The sequence below is a fragment of the Poecilia reticulata genome, linkage group LG9 (assembly GCF_000633615.1).
Source record: "Poecilia reticulata strain Guanapo linkage group LG9, Guppy_female_1.0+MT, whole genome shotgun sequence".
Classification (NCBI taxonomy): domain Eukaryota; kingdom Metazoa; phylum Chordata; class Actinopteri; order Cyprinodontiformes; family Poeciliidae; genus Poecilia; species Poecilia reticulata.
Window position 1 is genome coordinate 26,496,606 of NC_024339.1, and position 27,436 is coordinate 26,524,041.

Genomic DNA, 27,436 nt, shown 5'->3' on the forward strand with positions numbered 1-27,436 from the left:
TATTATCTAACTCTAGTGAACAACAAAAGCCATCGTCTAAAAATTAGGACGTCATGAACCTTCCCAGGAGTGGACAGCCCACCAAATCATATTTGGATTATGTAGCAGGACATTGATATAAAGGATTGCTATTATTATTATTATTATTATTATTATTATTATTATTATTATTATTATTATTATTATTATTATTATTATTATTATTATTATTATTATTATTATTANATTATTATTATTATTATTATTATTATTATTATTATTATTATTATTATTATTATTATTATTATTATTATTATTATTATTATTATTATTATTATTATGTTGCGCTTTCTTTTGTGCACAGTGGCATTAAGAGGAATTCCGATTCTGATTAAACAAAGTCAATTTCCAAGGGACTTAAACATTTTGTAAAGGTCTAATCAAAGTCTGGACGCAGATCAGCTGTTCATGTTTTTTAAACGACGTAGTCGAATAGAAAGAATTCAGCGAGAAATGATCACAAAAGTGTTCACAAGGTTCTGAATGACTTATTGCCACTTTGCACAAACGCTTGATGGCACAACTACTTACAGGGCTTGGCAAACGCATTTATTTATTTATTTTCACACAGAGATTGCTTGTTTTGGATGGCTTTCTTTCCTTTAAAAAATAAATAGTATTTGAAAACTGCATGTTATTTTTGTTATGTAAAAATTCATCTGATGATCTGAAACATTTAAGTGTGACAAAACAGGAAACGCAGAACAAATCTGCAATGGAGCAGATATTGACATGACACTGTATCCAGAAACACGCCAAAATAATCTTGATTTCTGGGTTTTCCTCCTGGTACCATTAACCAATATGACCCAACCTCAGAATAGCAACAGACTAGGGATGAATACACAGAAAACCATCCCTTACACACAAACAGTCAAACACTCACAGAAGGTAAGCATGATTGATTAGATCAAGAAATGTGAGCTAATTAATTTGTATCATGGGAGACCCATAAAGTAAATTTATCAGGACACGAAGCTGGAGAAGCGAATAATGACAAAAAACAGAAGTTTTGTTAATTCCCTAGGATAATATAGAGCTGCTATGTAATTGGTAAATTAATCTAAATATTGCATTATGGGCCTTTTCCATCCCATTTCAATTAGTGAGGAGTGATGGGGACAGGCTAAACATGAAACCTCTGAACAACCTCTTTCATTTTGAGTCATCTAAAGTTGAGACATATTTAAAACTTACCAAAACCCCTTGGTTTATAGTCACTGTCAAAACACTGTAAATGCATAAGCCATAATATATCCATATTTATGAGACTTGACATTTTTGAAACCTCTTGGCTTTTTCACAAAGTGCCTGGAAAGAACAAAGTGTCGCTTCAAATCAGTTAATTCAAATCACTGCAGGAATTTAAAAAAAGGTCAGTAAAGTCAATCCGGGACAGGATTTGAAGGGCAACACCTTTAACTTGTCATTATGGGTACAACATGTGTTTTTGCTCAGCTCACAGTTCAACACAAGCTGCCGTTGGTCTCATATGTGGCCCTAAATGTCAATGCGTATGTGTCCGGCAGCTTTGTTTTGGGTAGTTTTCAGTAAGACAACACAGAATAATGCAACCTCCACTAGACTCTCAGAAAGCTATTGACCTGTTAGATCCATTTGTTTTGCAGCCGTTTCAAACGTTGTTCATTTTTATCACATTACTTCGACAGAAATTGAATTTTCTCTGATGCATTTTTGTTTCCTAAGTGCTGTTTTCTTCTCTATGGGAGTATAGTGTTCCTGATGGTGTGGTGATGCAAAAACACTTTAAAAGAAAAAAAAAGGATTTTTAAATTTTTTTTAAGTGTATATTGATTTTAATTTATTGTTTTCTAGTCCTTTCAAGTGCAAGGTGCTCAGTCCTTTTTCTGAAAGGGACATTACACATTTTTTGAGAAAGTAACTAGCAAAAAAAAGAAAAAAAAAACTGCCTTTAAGATCACCATCCAACTGGTACACCAGGACGCAGCAAGAAAGTGCATCAGTCTCATTCAGAGAAGAACAAACAAATACTATGAGTGTGCAGTTTTCCCCTGGTCTTACGTCTTCTCCTTTTTTTCATTACAGGAATGTTTATAGGCAGCGATATCAAGAGAAATATTCCATCCTGTGGATAAAGTGGATTTCTTGCTGGTTTGCTTTCAGCGGTTTGCCGTAGAGCTTCAAACAGTAGCACGTCTAGCCCGTCTCGTTAAACACTCCATGGGTCCCACATGGGATATTGACAGGGACCTCGGCTCTCCCCAGCTCGGTGAAGGTCTTGGCATCCAGAACGAGTAAGAAAGTACTTTTCTCCTGGAAACAGATACAGGAGGAGATAAAATGCGATGCGTAAAATAAATAAATAAATAAAAAAAGGGGTTACAAAAGGAGCAGAGTCTCACTAAAAGTAGTAGTGCATTCATCTTTCCCTTCAACGACATTAAGGGTGCATAAGTGGAAAAAGAAAGTTTAAAGACTCGCTAACAACACCTCACAATGTAGATTTTATTATCACTTGAATAAAACCTACTTACACTGCCTTGGAAATGTATTCATACCCCTTGAACCTTGGTTAATATTACAGCAACAAACTTCAGTGGATCTTGTATGAAAGACCAACAGAAGGCAGAAGAAGGAGGCAAAGGATAAATGTTAAAAGATTTTTTAAATGTGGTGTAAATACGTAGTCAATATTTTGTAGAAACACATTTTGCTGCTCTACAGCTGCAGATCTTTGTTGCACTGTGTGGATGGTGTGCTCAGGGTCATGTGCAATGTTAGTATAACATTTTGTATATAAGCCATAAAGACCGGTTTTGGTCTAATTTGACCAGAGCACCGTTGTGTACAGTTGGTAAATACTGCTTTCTGAGTTCAGGTAAATAGATTGAATAGTGAGAAGTTGAAAAATTGCTGTATACCCTATGTGTGATTTTAATCTATCATATAAAGTCTTATGAAAATACATCGCACTTTGTGGTCGTAAAGAAAATGTGAAAGGTTTATGAATGCTTTTGAGAGGCACTTTAAGTTGACAATAAGTGCTGGTGGTTTGTGTCAGTGGTGTTTTTTGTTAAATTACCTTTCTAGGAGTGATAATGACTGACAGAACCACTCCATCATCTTCCTCCGCAGCGTCGGGCGAGGCAACGAAGACAGGCTCAGACGGGAACAAGCCCGGATAGCGCCACACCTAAACAGGGGGGGGGGATTGCAGACCTTTTATCAGAGCCAGTTTTAGGTTGTAAATCCAGCTTACAGAGTTCTTTTGTAAAACTGCTGCATTTAGCCGTGAGCTCTATCTAAGTTGTCTCTGGATAATAGAGCACCTTAAGCTCCTTGGTGTGGACGTCCATCTTGAGCAGCGAGTCAGCAAAGACGTGCCCAAAGCCACATGCGTAGAAGTAGCGGTAAGGTCTGCCGTTGTACGTGTCGTAATTGATCTGAGGGAACTCCAGGCCACCGTACTGCAGCAGCTCCTCATTGTGAAGCTCCTCGTGGGTCATGTAAACCTGTTGGGTCAGAAATTAATGCAGAGGAGGGTTTATTCCCCCCACCCAGCCCCCTAAAAGATCTAATTTACATCACACTGCTCCCTAGGGATGTTGAAAATTCAATTCTTGCCTGCTAAAGACGAATGGATCCCTGCAGTAAATCATCCCTCAAATAAAAACATACACATTTCCGCACAAACTCGGTTCCAATTAACTGCAATATGCAATATTCATTTGTTCTCAGTGGAAATCAGCAACACATTCCCATTTTTTTTAAGGTGAATATAACACAAGGTGTCTAAGAACCAATACTGAGAAAACTATTGCTCAGGTAGCCATGACAACTTGGACATCACCATTTCTTTCTTTATTGTGCCATAAGAAAACGGAGCAAAAAGAGAGAGAGTGTGTGTGTGTGGGGAGTTCAGAGAAGCTATTAAATGGCAATTGTTCACTGCATGGTGGACATCATTTTCGCCCGTGATAAGTCATGAAATTACTGTCTTGCAGAAAGTAGCTTATCTCATTATGCTGGGTAATTGCTTGGAATGTGTGGGAGAGAATTGCCTGTATTTATCATGATTATAGGTCTGATTCTTTACACTTAAACATATTACTTTGGAAGTGCAGTGACCGTACAGAGAAGTGAATACTATTGGATCCTACCTCCCCAGAATTTGTCCTCTTTGCTGTGGCTTTACAGTTTGGCAGCATGACAAGGTTTTGGTCCAGAGGAGTTTGTTCGTCCACATTCAGAGGAAGCACGTATCTCCTCGGGAGGTTTCTGCACAAGGAATTGTAAAACTGCAAAATAAAAAAAAATAAAAAAATAAAAAAACAGAACATTTGTCAGACATCACAGATGAAAAGCTACAAAACGTGGGGCTACTTGGACAATGATGCTATTTAAATGACAAGACTCAGAACGACTGGAAAAAGAAACAGACTTTGATGGTTTGATGAAAGTTTTTGTTGATTAAAACAAATCTCTCCCACACTTTTGAAACGACACTTTAGAAGCTCAAAGTACCAGAAACCTTTTTTCTAAAAAAAAAAAAAAAAACACAAGTATATTTAATGTTTTTTTTTTTTTTTTATCAAACACAACCCGAAAAAACAAAACTTAATTATGTTGCTAATTACAAATGCCTTGCAAACATATTCACACCTCTTGATTTTTTTTTTTCACATTTCTTCAAACTACAGATATAAACTATTTATCATGGTTAGTTGTGATAAATCATTACTGGTATAAATTTGTTCTAAAAGTATTACTGATTGCACTTTAAAAATTAGGTAACTTTATGTTACTAAAGGTAAAGTTTAAACATTAATGATTTCTTGGTTAATGTCAAGTTGTCATAACAAAGTCATTTTGAATAATGTCAACTTTGTATTAAAAGTGTCATAATTTACCGAATGAAACTTTATGACAACAGTCATAAATATTCATGAAGGCTGATTCATGTTTATGACATGTGTTATGTCATGTTTATGACAGTGTCATGTCAATCTTATTCATCCCCCTTCAAATAAAGTGTTACCCAGTGAGAACTATGAGCCACAGGAAACCTTTCATAGGTCACAAAAGACTTTGAAGGTTATTTTCTGCTTATCTATTGTGTAAAATCTTGAGAAAATATATTCAAGTTTGTTATGTGACAAAATGAAAAAAAAAAAAAAAAAAAAAAAAGGACAACACATAACTCTGAGCTCAGATTTTCAACGGAAGACATTAGTCCACCTTGTCTAAATCGTCTCCCGATTCCTGCCGTAGATTCTCCAGAGTGAAATCTCCAATAACGGCGCCATCATCCCCGCAGCACATGTCCATCACCAGGAAGCCATTGTCCTCATAGGCGTTGATCTGATGCAGTGTGAACATTGGTGCCGTTCGGTATTTCACTTTGCTCTCCTGTTGGACCAGTTAGAACCACTGAACAGTACGAAACGCTAGCAACGTAAAAATCCATCAAACAAACAAGTTGGCGGGAAGTGAGCTGATTCTGGTAAATATTTGGAGATGAGTTCCATCTGCTGATGTTCTCCTGCTCCTTAACTTTTTCAGAATTTCTTTTATTTTTTTTTTCTGTGAGTTTATTGGGTGCTCTGTGTAATGAGACGAAGAAAATGATAGTAACAATGTTTGAGGAAAGGCTCCAGCATCCGAGTGTGTCCTCATCAGAACAAATAAGAAAAAAATGTAATCGTGCATGCACAGATCTATGCACAGCTTTCAAATTTTTGTTATTGCTTTTTCAGCAGCTACGTGCGACTGCGAGTTTCATTGCACTTCATTGTACTCGTTGAATTCGATCACACACAGAAGTTTAGGCTTTCCAAACTGCTTAAACAACAGGTTGGGGGAGGGGGGGTCGTGTCATTTCTAAAATCTCTTCATAGTTTTGAAGAAAAATTCTCGTTTATTTCAATTTTGGGGATTTAAGATGAAAAATCTTTTAACTGTAAAGGAAAAAAAAAGATCACTTGAGGAACTGCTTCCTTTTTGATGAGTATAAAACTGCTGTTTCTTCAAGAACCGTTGAGCTGAACTTTGAAAAAAAAAAACTTTTCTAAAGTCTAAAATTGCACAAATACCGGCTAACAAAAACGAAACAAAAAGATGTCACGCACACCTTGCTCAGAGTTTAAGAAGAACGTTTCTTGAAAGTTTCTTGAACTGTTTGCCCTCTGGCGATTATTAGACCTTTTGATTATTTAAGCCGTTTCCAGCAGCTCAGAAGCTGTTGTCACGCACCTGGCCTGTGTGCCTGTCGACCAGGTGGAAAACGGTGCCGTACTGAGGCTCCCAGCTCAGGATCTTTTGAAAACTTTCTCCCATGATCTTGTAGAGCATGAACTTGAGCACATTTAGCTTTATCGGCTGCTCCACGAACACGATGTAGTTCTCAGACATGACTGGAGAGAAATGGGAAAACACAGGAGGAAATGTATGCATGAGAAAGAACAAGAAGAAGAACTGCTCGTTTCTTACATTGCTCATTAAAGCTTTCCAAGCTTTTTATCAAAGGCAACAAGGGATATAAAATTCAGGTAATGACTGGATTACACAGTCATTACCTGCAAATGTTGAGCTGTTAATTCGGGGTAGATTCTTAACACAGCTTACATCTTCAGTGTTTTTTAAACCAATAACTCTACTCAATGTCACACTGTATGCATACACCGCCACTAAAATTTGGTCAAAAGTATTTTTACAAGGTGCTGAGAAAAATATTTTTTTGTATCAGAATTGGCAGAACTGTTTTAGATTGTTGTTTTTTTCCTTGCTTAGAACTGAATTTTCAGCACAGTTGATCTATTGGTTGAGATATGGACAACTGCAGAGACTTAAGAACACTTTATTTAAAAACGAATTTTAATGTTTCTTTTTTTATTATTATTATTAAACATTTATGTTACATTACTAATCCTGTGTGCAAGAAAGAATTGCTCAAATAGGATCAACTTAACTGTACATTCACGCTGATGATGAGTGTAGGTAAACCTCTGACTGGTACTGTATAGATTTAAAAGAAAAGTAATTGAAAAGAGTAACTAATCCTGATAAAGTGACACCCAGATGTAATAAAACAGGTCTCAATTACAGCAAGGCCTTGTGATCCATCAAAACAATCTTTGCGACGACTTCCGTACCTGCACACACACCGACAAGCAGCTGCACTTTGTTCGGTCCCTTCAGCCATCTAACGCTGTTAACTTATTTCTTCTCTGACTGGAGGAAGCCACATGCATCAAAATCAGCTTGCAAATGTAATATTTCTGGTCCCAGCAATGACATTTTCCATCTTTCACTTCATAGGTAAAAGTTCAGGCAAAAGCGTTTCAAAAAAAAAAAAAGAGAGCTGGAACACGACCTGGAACTCCTCTGACAAATGTAATATCAGGTTTTGTTGTACAACTGCACAATGTTTTCCTGACATGTGGGATTTCTCGGTGCCCAGAAGTCTGGTGGGACAGGGTGGTCCGCCAGAAATATAGACCGAGATGTGATCAGGGAACAAATGGAGCAACTCTGTGTTAAATCAGCCAAGTAATGGAGTCTTATTTGCTTTAGATGACTGGCATTGGCCCAGAGCTTGATTTTTAATGGCTACTTTGTTGCCCCTGTGGGTATCAGCTGACCTGTAATGTCCAATCATACCCTGCCCAACCATTAAAAAACAGACTCCTCCACATTTTACTCCGCCGACGGTCTTTAAAATGCGGCAGCGGCTTTCCGCACTGCCTGAGACTCCATGCTGTGCTCTGAGCTTCTGACGCTGTTGAGTTTACTGAGATCTGTGTTCATGCGTTTGTTTGTTGGAGGGTTTAATTCTCCCAGCCCAAATCTTCTTGCTGCTTGAATTTTGTTTTCTTTTGTTGAGGACTCCCAACAAAGAGCGCAGTCACTAAATATAACTGCAAAGTGCTTGTAAGTCTTGATCTGTGGATAGAAAGGTAAGCGAACGCAGACGAGTAAACACAAACTACAACAAGATAAACTAAACATTACCGTGAGCGTTTTGTAAAGAAAACGTGTTTGGAATATAGTAAAAAAAAATTGTCCCTTTTCGAGTTCTTTTAGGCATTAGTGTCAAGCAAAAAAGGCTTCATAAAACGAATGCTATAAATGTAAAATTCCCTCAGCGTATTTTACATTTTGTCACACTAACTTCTGCTTATTACGGCTTCATGTAATAGACCAACACAAAGTAGTGTGTAATTTGAAAGTGGGAAGAATTTGCACTTTCAAACTTTGAGATGCACATTTTGCATTTGCGCCACATCACAATAGATGTTTGTTTTTAAGAGATGTAATGTCATGTTTTGTTTCAGCCCGCTCCTTCTTTGTAATTGGGTGCTGCCTCTCAGGTTTCACACAAATCATCAATTAGCAGTCCTCTTCAGATCTGTGACTTTGAAGCTTCTGGGCCTTTTGGCCATTTGGCTGTCATACACTCTGATTTGTTTCTGCAGGCCTAAATGCCATTTTCACTCTTCTATGTGACTTTTTGATCTGACATGCCTTTCGTTTTATCCCAGTTTTTTTCTGCTGTTCATATGCTTGCAAGATAGGTTTTTTTTTGTTAGTCTCTAGTCTCTGTTAGACTCTTTGTATTAAACCCTTTCAGTCAAACCTATGTAGGACCATTGTACCTACCACTGTAGGAGTAATTAAAGCCATACAAAAGTTTCATTTTAGCAGAACGGGTCACTGATAGTCACTGACTGTCTTTAACAGTAGTCACTGATTTTAGTTCTTTACATATCTAAGCTGCAGATTAGGTAAAGAGAGGGGACTACTTATCATGCCGAAGTGTGCGTCTTACCAAAGCTGTGATAATAAGAAGGTTTTCTGGATTCAGCTGCAGGGATGGAGCAAATCACCTCGGCTCCGCTGAGGTCTGCCGAGTCCTCCTTTGCTGCCGCTTCCTCAGCAGGAGGGATGCGGATGATGGTGTAGAAAAAACCTGGAGAAATTATATATTATTTTGTCACATTCTATGTAGGGAACATATAAAACAAGTGGGAAAAAATGTGTTCTCTGACCAAAACTAACATTTTTCAGCAACACTTTATCTGGAATTGTTTAGTGTAAAGTCTGCCCTTTGCCAAGGGCAGACTTGAATTCACACAAAAAACTGTGGCAAGATTTAAAATCTCATGTTTACAGAAGCTGCCCATCTAGTCTGACTGAGATTGAGCTATTCAAAAAATGAATGTGCGAACCTTATAAAGATTTCCCCCAAAAACAGGACAGCTACAATATTGACATTGTCAGATTTTTCCTTGCGAAGCATTTTGTTAATTCACAAATAACCTTCCTTCCGATTTACAATTACACATTATTCTCTGTTGGTCAATAGCATAAGATTCTAATAGAAGTAGATGAACTTTTAATTTAATCGTCACGTGATGTGAAAAGGTTAATCAATACTTCTGCGAGACGAGATGTAGTGGCGCAGGAAAAGAAGCATCTTTCAAAAAGTAGCACTTGCTTCACTTTAATGTTGAGATTGACAGGTTTACATGGGAGGTTATGCAAACAGAAAACTAGGTCACCATCTCTGCCGTACGAATTGCCCATGTTGTATGTTGCTCCTTCACGGTCGTAGTGTGGGTGCGCTGTGGCTGAGTTTACAGCAACGTACTGACTCCAGTCCACCTAACCATGAAATGACAATTAAAAAAAACCCCTACATTTCAACCTTCGTGCTTGTCACATTTCTCTTCAGTCTCTGACTTCTTATCAGCTCTCTGTCTCATAAAGAGACTTTGTTGAATTTTTAACTACCCACCTTCTCTTTTGTCTCCAAGGTTTGCGGATTCACTCTCCTCATAAAGTTGGTTTCTGTGCTGACATAGTAGTCTCCCTTGTACTTGACAAAGTTCACATTTGCATTATCTGTAGGCTCTGTTCACACATGTGGACGACAGGAACATATAGTGTTTCAAAACATTTCCGTCGTTCTCACGTACATATGCTTGCAAGATAGAGAGACGGAAATGATAATAATAATAATAATAATAATAATAATAATAATAATAATAATAATAATAATAATAATAATAATAATAATAATAATAATAATGGATACACACACGCACACACACACACACACACACACACAGGCTTTCATTAGTATGTCACAGACATTCATTGCACCTCTTGCGCAATCAAGGACAAGAGCAGTAAAATATAAATGCATGCTCTTATTTTCTTTGATTGTTTGATTTCTGCCACTCCTTCCGGGGTTTGTCCCGGCTGCCTCGTTAGCAACATGTAAATGAAAGCTTTAAAACATTAACAAAGAATGTGTGGACCTCAGAACTACGTGCTCATGACTTGTTTTGATGCCATTCATCCTGCACATTCCTGGGCCTGAACACATTCCCCCTGAGCACCTGAGGGCAGCCCACCAATCTCTTACACCATTCCACTCCGCTTCCTGGCACCACATCACATGTCAACAACTCATACTTTCAAATTATTTTTTGCTTCCTTTTTTTTAATTTCTTTTTTTTTCCTGAAGAAAGCTTTAAAAGTTAAAAGTTTCATGAAAAACACTCTTTATAGCTCTATCATCAGAGAGAGCTAAGAGAGTGAAAGAAGTTGGCAGAGAAACTGAGAGAAAAACCAGCCAAAATACGGAGCAAACAGGACGAACAGAAGAAATTAGGATGCAAGACGACGTAGCTTGCAGCTAATAGACGTATAATTAATAACTGCTTGCTTGTTATTTGCTGGGTAAAAATTGATTTTCATGTACTCAGTAAAATTATTTGATAAACGGATAATGCAGCTGTTCAAAAGGAGTTTTAGTAAACTTAATTTGAAAGCAGCAACAGGTTGAGCCAGACGTTACTAGTTTTATTTTATTTCACGTTCTCTTGTTTTTTTGTCTTCATGCTTTGGAGTGACCTAAATCAGTTTCCAGTTGCATTGATCTGGAGCCCTTCATCAAGTATAAAATATAATATAGGACAAATGTAAGATAAACTGTCAGTTGAAACAAGCAGAAAACAGGTCAGCAAGAATAAAGAGATCTGGACTCATGTAATGTCAATAAAGATTTTTCAGGAGACTACTGAGACATGGATAATGTTCAAAATCCCAGTTTTTAATGAACCGTTAATTAAAGCAGCAAAATTGAACATTTTTAAATAATTTTTTGAGAGAACAAATTTTCATTTCCTATCAGAAATAAGCTTCTTGGATGAATAAAAATTATTTTACATTCAAATCTATCGAGGTTATGAATAATTTAGTGCTTAACTGCAAGTCTGAATCTGAACGTTGAGTCACCATATATGATATTGTCTAAATGGGTTTTTTTCTCTTTTTTTGTGATGTTTTGTGTTTTCTGTTTCTATGATGTCAAAAATCCCCACAGGTTATCCATAAAAAAAACTTATATAGTCTCTTTGGCTTTAAGTCTATCTCTACATACAGCCGACAAACACAAACTGTCATCTAAAAATAAAACTTACCCATTATCAGATATGATGCCTCACCATGTGGAACTATGCTGCTAAATAGTACACAATAATCGTATTTAATAGTATCTAGAAATGTAAACAAGGTAACTACTTAATAGTGTAGAAATACTTCCAGCAGAAAAACTCTCAATCACAGACCAGGTTTTGGGATTTACAAACATTATTTGGAGTTTATCATCACTGTCACAGGACGACTTCTTCTTGTCAATAATTTTCCCAATTCTGGGATCAATAAAGTACATTTTAACATATTTATTTGTATTTTTGAATAACTGACAAATGTACTTGTCCTAATGAAACAGAAGAGAATAGTCATTTTGACAGCTTTTTTAACAGTCATAATTTCGTGTTGACAAATTATCATTCGTTACCAGACCATCTCTGTGTTGAAGTCACATTTCAAGCACAATGTAACTGCAAATGAGTCAATGAGAAAGAAATGATTTCTGCATATGCTTGTAAGCATAACCAATTAAACTGACCTCTTTTTCTATGCTGAAAAGCTGCGTTCTGGACACGACTGCCACATTAAATTACCAAGAATTCATTAGCCGCTGTTAATTCAACAAATGTCCTAAATTGGTTAATGTAATTCTATTGCAATGCAAAGGATGCTGCATTTGCGGACTTCACAAACTAAGGCAAACTGCATTTTTATTCTTGCTCAGTTCTGCAGCAAAAACTTGACCACTGAGATTTCAGGTGTATTCTCATGGTGTCTGCCCTCTTCAGCGTGACGACAAATGTTTTTTTTTCCTTCATGGTTTACTTAAAACAGAGATGGGGGAAAAAAAAACTTTACAACATCAGCGGTGTCACAACCCAGATGATCAATAATGCATAAGACTCCAAGGTGTTGGTATAATACTGAAACGATCACTGTTAGTGCTGCATGTTTCAAGCAGAATTATGCAATAAATAAAGAAGCAATACATACGTGGAATCTGAAAACGGGAAAGGAAACGTGCAAAGAAATTTTTGCAAGGGTCAGGCATGGCGACAGTCCCAAACTCTGAGACCACAATGCGGTTCCTCTCTGAGTTGAGGTTGTATGAATCACTGCGTAGGAACCGGCTGCTGTAAGTTACGCTGCCCTCACAGATGTGAAACCGGTGCATCAAGGCCATGCCATCAAACCAGTGATTGTATCTGAAAGAGATAAAAAGCTATTTCATTTCACTGAAGTTATTTAGGTGAGATAAACTAGAGGGTGCTACATGGGAAATGGATTCTTTACTGGGAAATCAACTCGACTGAGCTTTGAAAATAAATGCTTTTCAAGGCAATAACAAATAAAACCTTAGAATCAATAATAAAATTGGTGACAAAACCGACTAATGGAAGAGAGACAAAATACATACGTAAAAGCTAAATTATCAAATGATGCTTAAAAGTATATTTTAGCAAGACAATGCAAACCAGACATTGTTTGTTTCTGCAAGCCAGACATTGCAGAAACAAACAATGTTTCTGCAATGTCTTTTTTTATCTTTTCTTTTATCAAAGAAAGATTAAAAAAATGTCAGTGAGCAGCAGTTATAAGAAAAATGATCAGAGGAGGCAGATTTATTTAGAATAATTGAAAAGTAACTACGGCTCAGATAAATACTAAGGTGTGCAGAAGACCATATCTAAAGCCAGAACATATAAACAGTTGACGCAAATTGACTACACCGGCAGAACACCACAGCAGATGCCACTCCCGTCACCAAAAGACAAACCGAGGCTTGTCACACCAGAGGTGAACGGTAACAGATTCAAAAATGTTGCTTGATCTGACAATTCTCTATTTGCCTGTAACATTCTGCTGGTGGAGTCACAATCTGCTGTAACCAAGTTACAAGAAATAATCCATTTTGTCTTAACATTTCAATCTGTGTAGAAAATATTTTTCTTTTGACACTTTAGGCTCTTTATTACCACCTAAGCATTAGACATTACTACTTACTGAATGCTGCTGCTGACCATGCCCGTCCCTTTATGACCAGATTTTTTCCATCCTCTAATGGGTATTTCCACCAGGATAAAATATTTTATCACAAAGTCCAAAACATCTCAGGCTGGACTCCTAAACATGACGGGTTCTCTGTTCTCCTAAAGCCTCCACAGTCACCAGATCTCAATTCAGTTTGTGAAATAGAGTGCTCAAATATGTGTGTGGCTGAAATCTGCAGCAACTGCATATCTATGTAGACCACAAGGACGTTTTCAAGACAAAAGGATGTCTAACCTGGATTAGGTAATGTTTACCTAACAGAGTGGCTGGTGAGTTTAGGCATTTCAGCTTTGCCTGGGTTAGGATTCAAAAATGTACAGAAAATTAAGCACATAATGGTTTAAAATAAGCTGATTTGTTTCCTGAGCCTTTTCAGGTAAGTAAAGCTGAATATTATCAACAAATCAGCAAACATGTACTATATTTTATTACATTTGTATAGTGAAGAAATACAATGTATGAGTGCATTGTGTGACAGATTCAAAGTGTCGGGTAAACACCTGTCTTCTCCAAACTCAAATTTCCCTGGACCGTTTCTCAAAAAGCTGCCATTAATCCAGGCTGGAATAATTCCCATGGTGGTGGTGGGGATGGGGTCAGGGGTCTCTTCCCCTGAATGCAACAAAGGTGCCACACTCTCCAGCCCACTGGCCTGTGGACATCGTTCCCTGCTGGGTACTAGCAGAGTAAAGAAAAAGAAAATCTACTTCAGAAAATATGAGACAGAGAACTGAAGAAATCAGGAAATCATGCAGTAAAGAATGGCTCCCCCTTCCAACAAAGTTTTCTCAACTGTTGTGCAGCTGCAGCATTAAATGATGCAAAGTGCTGTGAAGGTTGTATCTCTTTGGATTTTTTTTACATTTTGAAGAGTCCACTGCATAGTGAAGTGGGATTATGCAAAAAATCTGTGTGAGAACTGGATAAAATAGTGCAGAAGTGTGTCATCTGTAAATAAATCCATGGACTATTACATTTGTTTGTTTGTATGAGTAATCATAAAACAGTGACAATAAATATGTTTTAAAATTTGCACTGCGGTCAAGTGTTAGTTTTTTTTTTTTTTTTTCCCATCTTATGATATGAAACATTTTGATTCTAAAAACTAGAGAGAGTCTTAGCAAATCATTCTTTGCTCAGTAACAGGCAGCAGTTTTTGTAAAAGCCGCTACTTGTGTTAACTCACTTCTCCCTGAGGTGATGACCTGAGAAGCACAAAGGAATTACTTTCTTTGTTGTTGCCTTGCCTGTTCCTAACACTTCATTGCTTCATACTCTCCAAAACACTGGAACAATAAAAGATGTGCAAGTATATTACATGATTAGCAAATGCAAACCACTGAGGACAAACCGAAGCCCCATGCTGAGCATCGGTGAGAATGTTTCTCTGACAATGTAAATGTTATTGCAACCAATCAGGGAGTTTTGTTCATTCCCGTGCTATGAGTAAAGCAGACAATAACAATGAGGGTGTGCAGCACAGAGATAATAGGCTTGAACATCTTATTATGTGGACGTGAATTTGGAGTGTGATTACTGCCGCATTGCAAATGATATCTGAATGCGCGGTGCCATTTTTAGGGAGCTATTCCTGCAGTTTCCAGCGCTCAGAAACGAGCGTATTGTGAGCAAAGTGAGGAATGCTGACAACCTTGGAACTTAGAAAAAGTCTTGAGCGTTGAAGTTGTTTTTATTTGCAGTTTTGGTTTTTTCCTTCGGTTCTCACGGCTGAAACATTGATTTATTTTAATCGTTCTTTCTTCTTCATTTGTTTTTCCTTCAACGCCAACCCTGATTCTGCACGACTTTCTATCTGGCATGCCATTTTCTCTCTGGTCTTTTCATTTTCACTCGTCATAGACCCGTCTGTGATTCATTTTCAGAGAACAACTGAGAATGTCAAAAAGGTCTTAATGAGACATTGTGCAAATTCCTTTACCAGCTCTGATTCAGCTGGAGAGCAGGAAGACAAGAGAAGTGCCAACATGTCTTATCATGACTGCAGCCCTTTTTTTTTTTTCAATTTTCAAATGCAATAAAATAGAATTGCAATGTGCTAAAGTCTCAGTATCATCTGGTTAGTGTGTTTTGTGATGAACACAAAGGATTGTTACATGTTATGATGCCTAACAGTCTTAGGCAGCTTGATAACTACAGATAAATCCATGGTATGATTCTCTCTTGTGTATTTTTCAATATGTTGTGGTTCTGATGGAGCAAGAGCCACTCAGCCCCACGGACTACTCAAGATCAAAACACATAAAAAGAAAACTCAAGTGAATTCAAGAAAAAATTTACTGTTTAGAAGTAATGCAAAATATAATATTTCCCATTTTAAAAGTCAGAAACTAGCCAAGAAAGCAATACTAATTAGGAACAGCTGAATCTGCGTGAGTACATGAGTACATGCACATTGTCTTGGTAAATTTTAGAAATGAATATGTACTCACAGCTGTGTGTCTGGGACTCTGTGTTCGTTGACATGACTGCTAGCTCTCTGGATTCTACCCGAGAAGGACACAGGAAATATACAAGCTTTGGAAACCTTTGAACCCTCATTTCCAATCCAGGAAGTGATCCAGGGTACTAAACGGCACAAACACAGTTTACACACACACACATACACGCACACGCGCGCACACACACACACGTCTCACAAGAAAAGATCTAAAGTTGTGTTTCACTGCATGTGACTTTTATATGTTTGTCCATGTTTGTTCAACTAGGTTGGGTCTGCACAGACTTACATATTTTATCTACTATCAGAATATTCTGTGTCTGCAGCCTGGAAATCTGTTATTTAGGTAAATCAAAGTAGGTCAGCAAGAAACAACAGGCTATATTCATGCCCAATAAACCTTTTTGCATGTTTTTGTTGCATTACAACAAACTTTGCCTAATTGAGACTTCATACAACAGACCATCACATATAAATGATAATTAATGCATATTTGGGAACCTCAGAAGAACTCATGACCCCTTCACTTACCCTGTTTTGAACCTCTCCATATCTTTCTCCCTGATCTTTCTGTTGTGTTCCTCGGCCCGAATGATGTCGTTTGTTCGCCAATGTTCTCCAACAAATTCCTGAGGGCTTTCCAGAAAAGAAATTGATTATTCTGAGATGAAATTAGAGACATTGAGACATTAACTATATGGACTATTTAGCAGGTAAGTGGGTTCTAAAAGCGATTTGTTGCACTGTATTTCTTGGGCTCTATGAAAGTAAAGACAACTGAATACATTTATGTTTTCTAGGCATTTTAAAGTAAAACATTTTGATTACCATACATCCTTTTTTAAGCACTTCATGAACATGTTTTACTTTAATATCCCAGTGAAATACACTGAGGTTTGTGATTGTGATGTGACAAAATGTGAACAAGTTGACGGATCACTAGTAACTTCACAAGACAGTCGAGTCAAATTTATTCGTGAAGCACATTTCAGCAATAAGGCAGTTCAAAGTTCTTTACATCATATAAACACAAACATAAAAAGTTATAAAAACATCTTACAGTCACCAATTTCTCGTGCCATCATCAAAATCATGGACAACAAATACGTTGCTCAATATTCCAGGGATTGCGGGTCGAAAGCAATTCTAAACAGGTGGGGTTTTACTCTTGTTTTAAAGAAACTTCGTTTTTTTTTTGTTGTTTTTTTCAGTTGTTTTGCAGTTTTCTGGAAGTTTGTTACAGAAGCTGGATGCTGCTTCTCCATGTTTGGTTCTGGTTCTGGGGATGCAGAGCAGAACAGCATTCATGTGCATAGTTCTGATTTGTGCGTATGTCGTGTTCCAGCACGAGGACTAGTTTATACTCGATAACAAACATACTCATTAAAAATAGCTGCAGGTCTCTGCAGAGGTTGTTGTAAATAATCTATGCTGGTGCCTGGACAAAACTACCATAAACATGTTTTTTTCTAGAAGCAAATCTAAGCAGAAAAAAAAATAAACATTATGTATAGGTGGTGACCACACCCAGTCATTATATTTACTCCTCTGGTACATTCTCTCTCTTAGTATGAAAGAAACAGAAAACCTGACAAGTACGCACAAGATCTGGAAACGCTTGAATCATAATTTGTGCTTATAAAATGTAATTAAATTAGTTGTTCCCAGCCTGACAGTTCTAAGACAGGGGGAGCACAGAATTAGAGAGCAAAATGAAATGAATATGTGCACTGACAATCACAAAGAGACAGCAGAAAAGCATTCAGTCAAGATTAGCTTTAGTAGACCAGTGATGGATTTACTTTAGCTCCCTGGCGTTAAACATGCAGGCTGTGGTGAATAAGCCAGCTGCTGTAAAATGCAGCTGTGGTGTAGGAATTTAAACAGCATGGATGTTAGATGGCTCAGAAAGGGCCCTATATTAGACTGTGTGGCGGGACACCAGTGACTGTGACATGCAGGGGGAAATGAGGTAAAAAACCCACACACACACTCACAGCTGGAAGCAGCCAATAACGCTGGCATGCCACAATAATATTTACACGTATTGCAAAATCTTTCTCTTTTTGCTGTATGTAGAAAATGGCAATGACCAGTGCTGGGTTTATTGCCACAACATGATATAACCAACCATAAACAGTGGTGTCATTCAGAGTTCAGCTGCTGTTCTGTTAGGGAAAACAGTCTGGAGTGTACCTGCTACAACTTCCCCGGAGGGCTTCAGTCACTGGGCTTTTCTGCCTGCTCAGTCAGGAGAACATGACAGACTGCCTCTGATACAACATAGTTCACTGATAAGCAGCAGATTTATGAGATCAGGGGTTTTTGACCTCAATAAAAAGGATTTGGGAGCTATGACAGTTCAGGCTTACATCTTTTACAGCAAAACCGCACAAAGTTCAAATCTCGCTTCATTATCTCGTCTCAGTATCAAATTAATGAACACAAGAGCTTTAGTCAGGAAACGGTGGTGTGCCGGACAATGCCCTGCAAGAGGTTTGACAATGTTTTGGTGATCTTAAGAGAAGTTTTAATTAGATTTTAGTGAATTGCATATTACACCTGGAGGCAGAAATGTGACTGCAAGTGTTTTGTGGCTTATGCAGCCTGGGAATGCATTATTTAGGTAGAGCGAGTTGAAAAGATGATATCGAAAAGATAGATTTGCACATAGAGGGAATAGCATTTGTGCGCATTCTGTTTAGCAGCACATCTCAAACTGAATCAGATTCGATGCAGAGAATCTGTGAGCAGACCTGTTTTAGGTCTGGTCAGTCTCTAACAGGTTTTCTTCCAGGACTGTTTTGTATTTAGATGCCTCCGTCTTCCTACCAACCCTGACCGTTTTCCGTGTATTTGTTAAAAAAAGAAACCTCACACTGCCATCGTCTTGTTTCACCATGGGGATGGTGTATGATGGATGATGTACAGCGACGCAACACAAAGCATTTTGCACTGCATGATGCCATGCATGCAAGAAAGCAGAGTACACATGTGCCCACGTTGTTCTGGTTGTTTGGGTTTCTTTGTGCCTCTGTAAAGTGTTTTTCTTTCCTCTGAGAATTGGCTTCACTACGAAAAGAGTAAATGCCCCTTGGTAAAAAAAACACAAAAAAAAAAAAACTTTTAAAGGAAACGTTGAAAGCAGAATTAGCCGTTTTGAATTTTTCTTTTAGCAGAACCACAGGGACCTTTTACGATCACTTCCAAGGGTCATTTTGTACTTTAATTTAAAAGTAAAAGTGATTTCTTGATTTTTTTTCTTCTTCTTTTCTTTGTCAGAACAAATAAAAGTAAATACAACATATATATGTGTACACAGAATAATCTCTGTTCCTCTCCTGTAAATGGACATAAATGAGTGTGGTATCAAAGCAGATGAACTGTCCCATCTAGTGGTGAATTGGGAAAATAAATGACTCATGAACAATCTGAGAGTCGACTCTGCAGTGTGAAGTGATCTGACAAATTTCCCGACTAATTGCTTTGAATACAACATTTACTTTGATCAATAAAACAAGCTGCTTCACAAATGATAGCAGAATTGTGAAGATTATGAAGCAATATTTGCAGGCATTTACAGTTTTTTTTGTTTTTTTTTAAACATTCTCACCAACGTTAGATTTTTCTTTTTCTCCATCAAAGTCCTTTGCCACTATTGGGTGGAGCATATTTTCACGTAACCCCTGACAGATTTATTAAGTCTGCATGCTGACACCCCTCAGGCTTGTTACACCACTTTTAATTTGTGCCTTTTCTTTTCTTCAGGTCCTGTCATCTACCTCAATAAAACAACCACCTGAAAGTTTAGGTCGGAATATTTTGTAGGAGATCCAAATGTGTGCTGCAGAGAAAATGACAGATGAATGTGAAATGTGATGAGTGCAAGGTTTTGTCACACATATGGCGTCCTGACGCAGCAGAATTAGCCGCACCACTGCATGTGTTAAAATATCAACACATTTTCTGCATCAACAAAACATCTGTTGTTGATTGTTACCATGTAATTTTTTAGGAACCCTTTTTCATAGTGCAATTCTAAAAACAAAAACAAAAAAAACTAAATACACTTCAGTACCAAGAATCCAGATGCTGACTTCCTATGCTGTTACGTAAGCATTTAATTCCAGGTGTTTTGTAGGTGTAGAAGTCAGCTGAATACTGAAACTCATATAAAGAGCCAGCTGCATTTCAAACACACTCATAATATGAATATATTCATGTCCAAATTCCCAAAAACAATGTTACTTATGTGAGGGTTAGTGATTTAGAGTGAATGCCGCAGGAAGGTCATGGGAAATGTCCCAGAAAATACACCTGTGTGAAATAAACTCCTGGCTCGCTGCCATTGGTCCATCTACGGCCTCAGCAGGCCGCCGCAGACCAATTGGAGAGTGTGCTGCTGTGTTCGGAGAGAGAGCTGCCTGAGGTGGAAAGTTTAAAAGAGAGTGTGTGCGTCTCGCCGTCCCTCAGCTGAAGCATCAATCAACATGATCCCCATTGTGCTGGCCTCAGTGCTCATTGCTGGCGGTAAGAACATCTGGAATATTCTATTTCTGTGGTTAATTGTTTCTCTGTGTTGCATTTGCTCGTTAGCACATAGTGAGCCGGTCCTTTGTGATTCTTTGGTGAGGAGAGAAATGTTGCACTCTGCTTCAGAATATATTTAAATATATATGTGTGTGTGTGCGTGGGTGGGGGTGTGTGGGTGTGTGTGTGTGTGGGGGTGGGGGGTGCGTGTGTGTGTGCGTGTTTGTGGGTTTTATACCTGCTCCTTTTCCTTTCAGCCCTTGGGTGCGGCACCCCTCCCATTGAGCCCCTGACTTCCCGTGTGGTAAATGGAGTGGATGCCAAGCCCCACAGCTGGCCCTGGCAGGTATGCTGATGTGCACACATCTGTCTGTGTTTTTATGTTCACTTTGATGACCCTCCGGGTTCAGCATCTGGCTATCGGATGACAAACCAAGTGGCCGTTGAAAATCCTGCAATTAAGCAGCGCTTTTTTTTTTTTTAAGTGTTAAATCAGGAAACCACACCATCCGTCTGAAGAAGGACAGCCCACTTCTGTGTTTATTGTTTTTCCTCCTGTCCCTTTTTTAGATCTCTCTGCAGTACGAAAGGGACGGTGAGTGGAGGCACACTTGTGGAGGATCTCTGATTGCTGCCAACTGGGTCATGACTGCTGCACATTGCATCAAGTATGAGAAGCTGAGGCACATAAAAGACATGAACTCAGGAACACAACCATCATTTCATGGCAAATTCTGTATTTATTTTATTCTATGCAGTGCTGCTTGCTTATTTGCATTGCCAAAGGCTTAATTTTCCAACCAAGAAAAAAAAAAAGAAAGGAGAAATATTTTGGAAGTTGTAATGGCAAACTCAACTCATCATCAAAGTTTATTTATCTTATCCTCCACACAAAAGCACAATCAGACCAAATTAATCAAATCATTCAACTGTTTAATAAACCCTCTGTCTGGTTTGCCTTGGGCCTCAACAGTCTGTTTTCTCTCGCAGTACTGAGTTCTCCTACAGGGTGTTTGTGGGCAAACACAACCTGGTCGAAGAAGATCCTGGCTCCAAGGCCATCCTGCCCGAGAAGATCATCGTCCACGAGAAGTGGAACCCCATCTTTGTAGCCTTTGGGTAAGAAAAACGGAGACAGCAAATAAGATTCTCTCTACATAAACATCAATTAGGTATATTCACATATTGCAATGTCTTCTTGTAACTATGGTGTCTGAGCTACTGAATCTCTCATACATGTATGAAGCTTTGAGTAGTGCTTTTGTTTAACAACTAAAAGACACTTACCTGATATAATTTCCAAAGCTCTTGAGGTTATCCCACTTTAAGCAAATCTAGAGCTGCTGTTTGCTGTCTTTACAAAAGCAGCAGCTTTTTATTTGCTGTTCTGGGATGGAGTTTCGAGTATTCCATTGATAACATAAAGCAAACATACTCAGAATACCTTTCTTTATCTATTTTCTTCATTCCAGTTGGTGACGTAGCTCGAGCATATTGCTGAAAATTTAGATTTAGCTGGAGATGAGAGGACCAAATAAACTAACCGGTCAGTTAGTTAATGTGTTTACAAGAAACTAGATTCCAAAAGTTAATTGATTTCATAAGAATGTAAACACACAAATATTTTCATTGACAACTATGGATAAGATGTGTTGTTTATTGGCTTTGACTACCTTACAATTCAAAAACTAAGCTTGCTAGCAAGCTTGGCATTATAAGCTGGTTAGCATAACATGCTAGTCAAATTCTAATAAACTTTTAAAGTGGTATGAAACAAACCATTTCTCAGCAAGTGCCTAAGATTAGAACAGGGTTCAACATCAACATCGGTGCTTCTGGTAAAGTAATTAAATCTGGATACAAACGAAAACTTCTTATGTTTTGAAAAGTTGCTCCATTGATTAATTGATAAAACATTTAATATTAACATGTTAGCCTTGATGTTCTCTGCTGAACATCACACACTACCTTTATGGACCACACTCGAGAGAACCAACATCTTCAGTAAGATTTAAATCAAAAGGTTTGATTAGCACTTGGAAAGTAATTCATGGATGCACTGACTTCCTCGCCTTGTTTTTCAGTATCTTAGGTTGGGGAAGTCAATCCTCCCTAAGCCTTCGTCTCTCTGTCTGTCTTCCTTGCAGTAATGACATTGCCCTGATTAAGCTGTCCGAGCCAGTGACTCTGAGTGATCAGGTGCAGCTAGGGTGCATCCCCGCTCCTGGCACTCTGCTGACCAACCTCTACCCCTGCTACATCACCGGCTGGGGCAGAGTGTACAGTAAGTTCTCCCTCTGTTTACGTTTCGGCTGCATTCCTCCTCGTATCATTTCCATTAGCACGTTTGGCCAGTGTTTAGCCACAGTGGCAGTATTCATAAACGGTTAGGGTTAGCCGGAGCTATTTGGGAAGTTGGGAAGAAAATTACCTGCATAAGATTTGAGCTGAAACTTTTCAGCAGGGGGATTACTTCTAAATTGAAAATTTGGGTCAGACTGTGAGTTTGGCTCTCGGGGAGCTCCTGTAAAGCAGCTTTGACAGCCAGCGAGTTTATGTGTATGACGGTAATAGACTGCCTGTGTGTTTTAGCCGGAGGCCCCATTGCTGATAAGCTGCAGCAGGCTTTGATGCCTGTGGCTGACCACGCCACCTGCTCCCAGTCTGACTGGTGGGGCATCGCTGTTCGGACCAGCATGGTGTGCGCCGGTGGGGATGGAATTGTTGCTGGATGCAACGTAAGTCTGCTGCACTGTTTGAGAATGCACATGAGGAGGAAGATGATTATTTTAGCACTTATGTGTTTTGAGTTGCTTTGTTTATTCCTTCAAAAAGCCTGATCGGTGATTAGACAAGCTGTTTTTGAAGCCATGCAAAAAAAAAGATAATAATAAACCTACAAAGTGATCCCACTGAAATGAATCAGAATAATTTTCGCCTCAAAGTAATTTTTTGTGGCGTGACGCCAAGAATCAACAAATGCTGTTCTTGTGTCCACGTGTCCTGCAGCATTCTTCATGAATCAATGATTTTGATAGTGATTTTCCCTGTTTTCTTTTTCTTTCTTTCTTCCTTCCTTCTTTCTTTCTCTCTTTCTTTCTTTCTTTCTTTTTTCTTTATTTCTGGTCGATCTTCTGGTAGTTCCTTCAGTTGAATAAAACATAGACCCTCTTTCTGAATCTCCTTGCTCAGGGTGACTCTGGTGGCCCTCTGAATTGTAAGAACGCCGAAGGTGTTTGGGAGATCCATGGCATTGCCAGCTTTGTGTCTGGCCTCGGCTGCAACTACGTGAAGAAACCCACCGTCTTCACCAGAGTCTCTGCTTTCAACAGCTGGATTGACCAGGTATAAAAGATGGCTGATGTAGGCATAAAACTACATTAGAATTTATGCTGGTATTTCTTGGAAAACTGTAAAAAGCGTTGATAAAATGTATTTTTTAAAAAGAGGTACGTTTTCCTCTGCATTCAGTCTGAGCCCCAAAATCAAACTTACCAATCATCAGTTGTCTTCTTCAGTACAACAGTTCCATTAAATTGTAATAAAAAAACATAATTGTTGCATTGTATCAAATATTATATTATACAATAAATTACCAATCTTTTTTTTTTTTTCCTTCTGTAACAGTATCTTATACCATAATTGCGAATCTCAAGTTGCATTAGAGAAGCACAAGGAAGCGTAAAGGAATGTTTTGGGATTTTGGAAAGAAAGTTGTTGTTTTTTTTTATGTTAAACACAGTTAATATCTTACCTGCACTGAAGAGTATTTCCACTTTGCTGCACCATATTTAAAAAGATTTGGCAACGGCTGTGATCGTTGCCAAATGTGGATCAATGAAGTATGGAAATACTTAGGTAAATGGGATTTCTTGGTTTTCTATTTTTAATAAATTTGCAAAATACTCAAAAACCTTTTCCCACTTTGTTGTAATGAGGCACTTATGTGTAGAATTTTGATGGGATAGCTTAATTTAATACAGTTTGGAATAAGGTTGAAACATAACCTCACTGGAGCTTAATCCTCACTGGATATTTGATTGGGGGTCGAGGGAAAATTTAGACAAATATTTTATTTACCAGGATTTTAACTTCTTTTAATTTTTTAGCAGAATCTCACTTGAACAGGATCTGAACAACCCTTGTAATGTTCTATGTTTTTGTCTGTGTTTTTGCAGGTGATGCTGAATAATTAAAGACGATATATCAATAAAAGTCCCCCAAATATGCAGCTGTCTTAAGTGTGTTGTTTGGTGTAAAGTACATTTAGTAATTGCAAATGCATATCCAATAAGGCCTAATGCATATTCAGGCATTTATTCCTTAGACTTATTATATGCATTCATATTAAATTAAATGAGCAGCAACATGTTCTGGCTTCTTAGAAGCTGAAACAGTATCAAGAACTGCCCAGCAGGTGTCCTCACAAACTCATGATTGCTTCTGACAGCGTCTCCAATCTGAATTTTGTGCATAATAACCAATGTTTCTGCATGGAAAAACAGAACCAGGAAACAAATGTGACTCCCATAATTATTATTATTTTTAAATTTTTTAACAGTATTAAAAAAATGAAACCCGAGATTCAAATTAAACTGTCAGATGAGATGCCAAGTAATGCTGAGTTGAATAAGACTGTGAGCATCAAAAAAGGAGTAGGAGATACACATCTAATAATCATGCGTGAAACTGACCTGCTTTGCCTCCGTACCCTCTCCCATCCCCACAGCCAGGGTGCAAGGTTTATGAAAACCATAATATTCTACTGCCGAGGAGAATATTTCCTCATGACGTCTGCAATCTAAAAATGCAGAAGCCAGATATGACAAGGTTGTGATTAACATTTCTATCTTTTCTTACTTTTTATCTCTTCCCATATCAATGCTATAATGAGATGTGGAGGAAAGAGTAAGTGGGGTGAAGACTGGAAAAGAAATAAAACTGCCTCTCTGCTTTCTTTTCGCTCTCTCGCTCTCTCTCTCTGTCTCTCGCTCACTCTCGCTGTGATATATTCTGTGAAAATGCACACAGGAACACTTTAAATGTACTGGAAGCGTGGAAACATCTTCGCTGACATGAGATGTAGTGATCACACATGACACATCCTATTTGAGTGAGTAATAATGGCGCTGTGTGTGCGGTCCCATGCATGTGTCTTTACAGTGCAGTATATTAGGAGCAGCCTCAAGAAGATGCATGAGGGCATGCAGCCTCTCTGCATGTCCATGATAGTATATCCCCCATCTAGTGCATGAACCCACATAGTTTAGGTCAATTTATCACTTGACAGAAGGAGGATTCAGTGGAGTGTCAGCCTTTGACCATGTGATGCATATTCCATCTCCTCATGACATGTCTGACTTATATAGTTTTATTTATTTCACAAAACGGAGCGCAGTGTTTACCATTTGGTTTATTTTTACATTTTGTGACATAACACAAAGTAGCACACATATACAAAGCAGAGAGAAAATGATACATGGTTTCTCACATATTTTACAGAAAATGATCTAAAAAGTGTGGCCTGAATTTGTATTCTGCTGCTTTTATTGTGATAACCCTACATAAACCCAAAGGGGACAAGTTGTAAAAGACTTGTATGTAGCTTAATCTCAATTTAAATCCAGCTGTTCAGCTAAGACCTGGGAGATTTGTCAGAGAACATGTGAAGAGCATTATGAAGACCAAAATAATTACCTACAGGTGACCTGTAGGTGTAAGACTGTGGGGATGCTTTTCTTTGGCAGGGACAGGAAAAGTGGTTCACACACAAAGGTGGTGGTTGATGAGAAAATGAACCAAAGCTGGAAACAGGAAAGTTTTGGGAGGGAATAAACTCTTAAAGGCTGCAAAAGACTTTAAGAGTCTTTTGCAGGCGAGATCTGCCTTCAAGCAGGACAATGACAGAAAACATCTGCTAGAGCTACAGGGAAATGGTTATAATCAAAGCCTATCTATGCTTTTGAATGGGCCCATCAGAGTCCAAATCCAAAAAAGACTTTGTGACAAGAAAACAGACGATGCTGAGTTCCTTCGCAAATATGAATCTGCAAAAGGTTTTGGTCTCTAACTGTGCAAAAGTGGGATAAACGTAACAACAAATGCAGCAAAAAGTGGTCTGACAAATATTGACTCCAGAGGCTTTGGTACAAATACACACCACAACCTTCATGTATCCTTTAATCATTATTTTTGTAAATAAAAAATAAAGAAAAACATGTCATATTTCTTCTGCTTCACACTCTTGTGCTACGTTGTGTTGGTCTTGAAAAAAACATTCAAACACATAAGTTTGTGGTTGCAATGTGACAAAACGTGGAGTTTTTATTTTGGTACTTATGAAATACCCATCGTTTTGAAAATGTAATAACAGTAAATCCTTTAAACGTCATAAATTTGTTGGATTACTAGTGCTATTAATTGCAGTTAAGCAGTGAAACATGTAATTTACCGCCTTATAGCGTAATTATAGTGACAAATAATTTAATAACCTATGACAATAGGCATAAGGCACTAAGCATAACAGCCCTAAAATTATCTATGCTCATTAAACTTTGAATACAATTTATTGCAGTAACACATAACACTCTAATTTCTTGAATTTAATTAGATGTTTATAATTTCGTACTGCATTTCATTACATTTATCAGGCTTACTCGTCATCAGGCAGCTGTTAGAATGATAGCCCACTGTATTCATCTTTAATTGAAGCCATTCAGCTTTTAAAACATTATGAACATGTGGGGTATATGAGCCTCCTTGATGAATGTGCAGGACCTGTGCCCCAGTGAAGCTTCTTTCTGGTGTGAGCGCTGGGAATGATGATGAGGCCTTAAAGGAAGCTTTGTCTCTGCCTGAACTCAGGGTCATGGTACTCCCCTCTCCTTTTCCACTCACACACACACACGCACACACACACACACACACACACAC

The 27,436-nt window shown here is 38.1% G+C and overlaps 2 protein-coding genes and 1 long non-coding RNA gene across 4 annotated transcripts in view; 2 read left to right on the forward strand and 1 right to left on the reverse strand.

The window, feature by feature from the left end:
- Nucleotides 1-683: 683 nt before the first annotated feature.
- Nucleotides 684-16,049, reverse strand: bco2l (beta-carotene 15, 15-dioxygenase 2, like). 2 transcript variants are annotated; one of them, XM_008418957.2, is made up of 12 exons: nt 15,966-16,049; nt 14,016-14,193; nt 12,457-12,668; nt 9,818-9,933; nt 9,582-9,684; nt 8,849-8,989; nt 6,274-6,434; nt 5,260-5,430; nt 4,182-4,319; nt 3,351-3,533; nt 3,104-3,214; nt 684-2,334 (listed from the first exon to the last, which is right to left on the reverse strand). In XM_008418957.2, the coding sequence occupies exons 1-12, from the start codon at nt 15,997-15,999 to the stop codon at nt 2,218-2,220; spliced, it is 1,665 nt and encodes a 554-aa protein (XP_008417179.1). In that variant the 5' UTR covers nt 16,000-16,049; the 3' UTR covers nt 684-2,217. The 2 variants fall into 2 exon arrangements, with proteins under 2 accessions (XP_008417179.1, XP_008417180.1); XM_008418958.2 differs by lacking the exons at nt 14,016-14,193; nt 15,966-16,049 and adding an exon at nt 13,468-13,605.
- A 4,342-nt stretch (nt 16,050-20,391) lies between these two features.
- On the forward strand, nt 20,392-24,734 carry ela3l (elastase 3 like). The gene is made up of 8 exons (XM_008418959.1): nt 20,392-20,503; nt 20,761-20,849; nt 21,074-21,171; nt 21,494-21,622; nt 22,651-22,787; nt 23,096-23,241; nt 23,696-23,848; nt 24,682-24,734. Exons 1-8 carry the CDS (start codon nt 20,464-20,466, stop codon nt 24,697-24,699), a joined length of 810 nt encoding a protein of 269 aa, XP_008417181.1. The 5' UTR covers nt 20,392-20,463; the 3' UTR covers nt 24,700-24,734.
- Nucleotides 24,735-25,601: 867 nt separating this feature from the next.
- LOC108166547 (uncharacterized) overlaps nt 25,602-27,436 on the forward strand; it is an 11,298-nt gene continuing 9,463 nt past the window's right edge. Inside the window, exon 1 of the long non-coding RNA XR_001776897.1 lies at nt 25,602-25,616. This is a non-coding gene — a long non-coding RNA (uncharacterized LOC108166547). The remainder of the gene's footprint in view (nt 25,617-27,436) is intronic.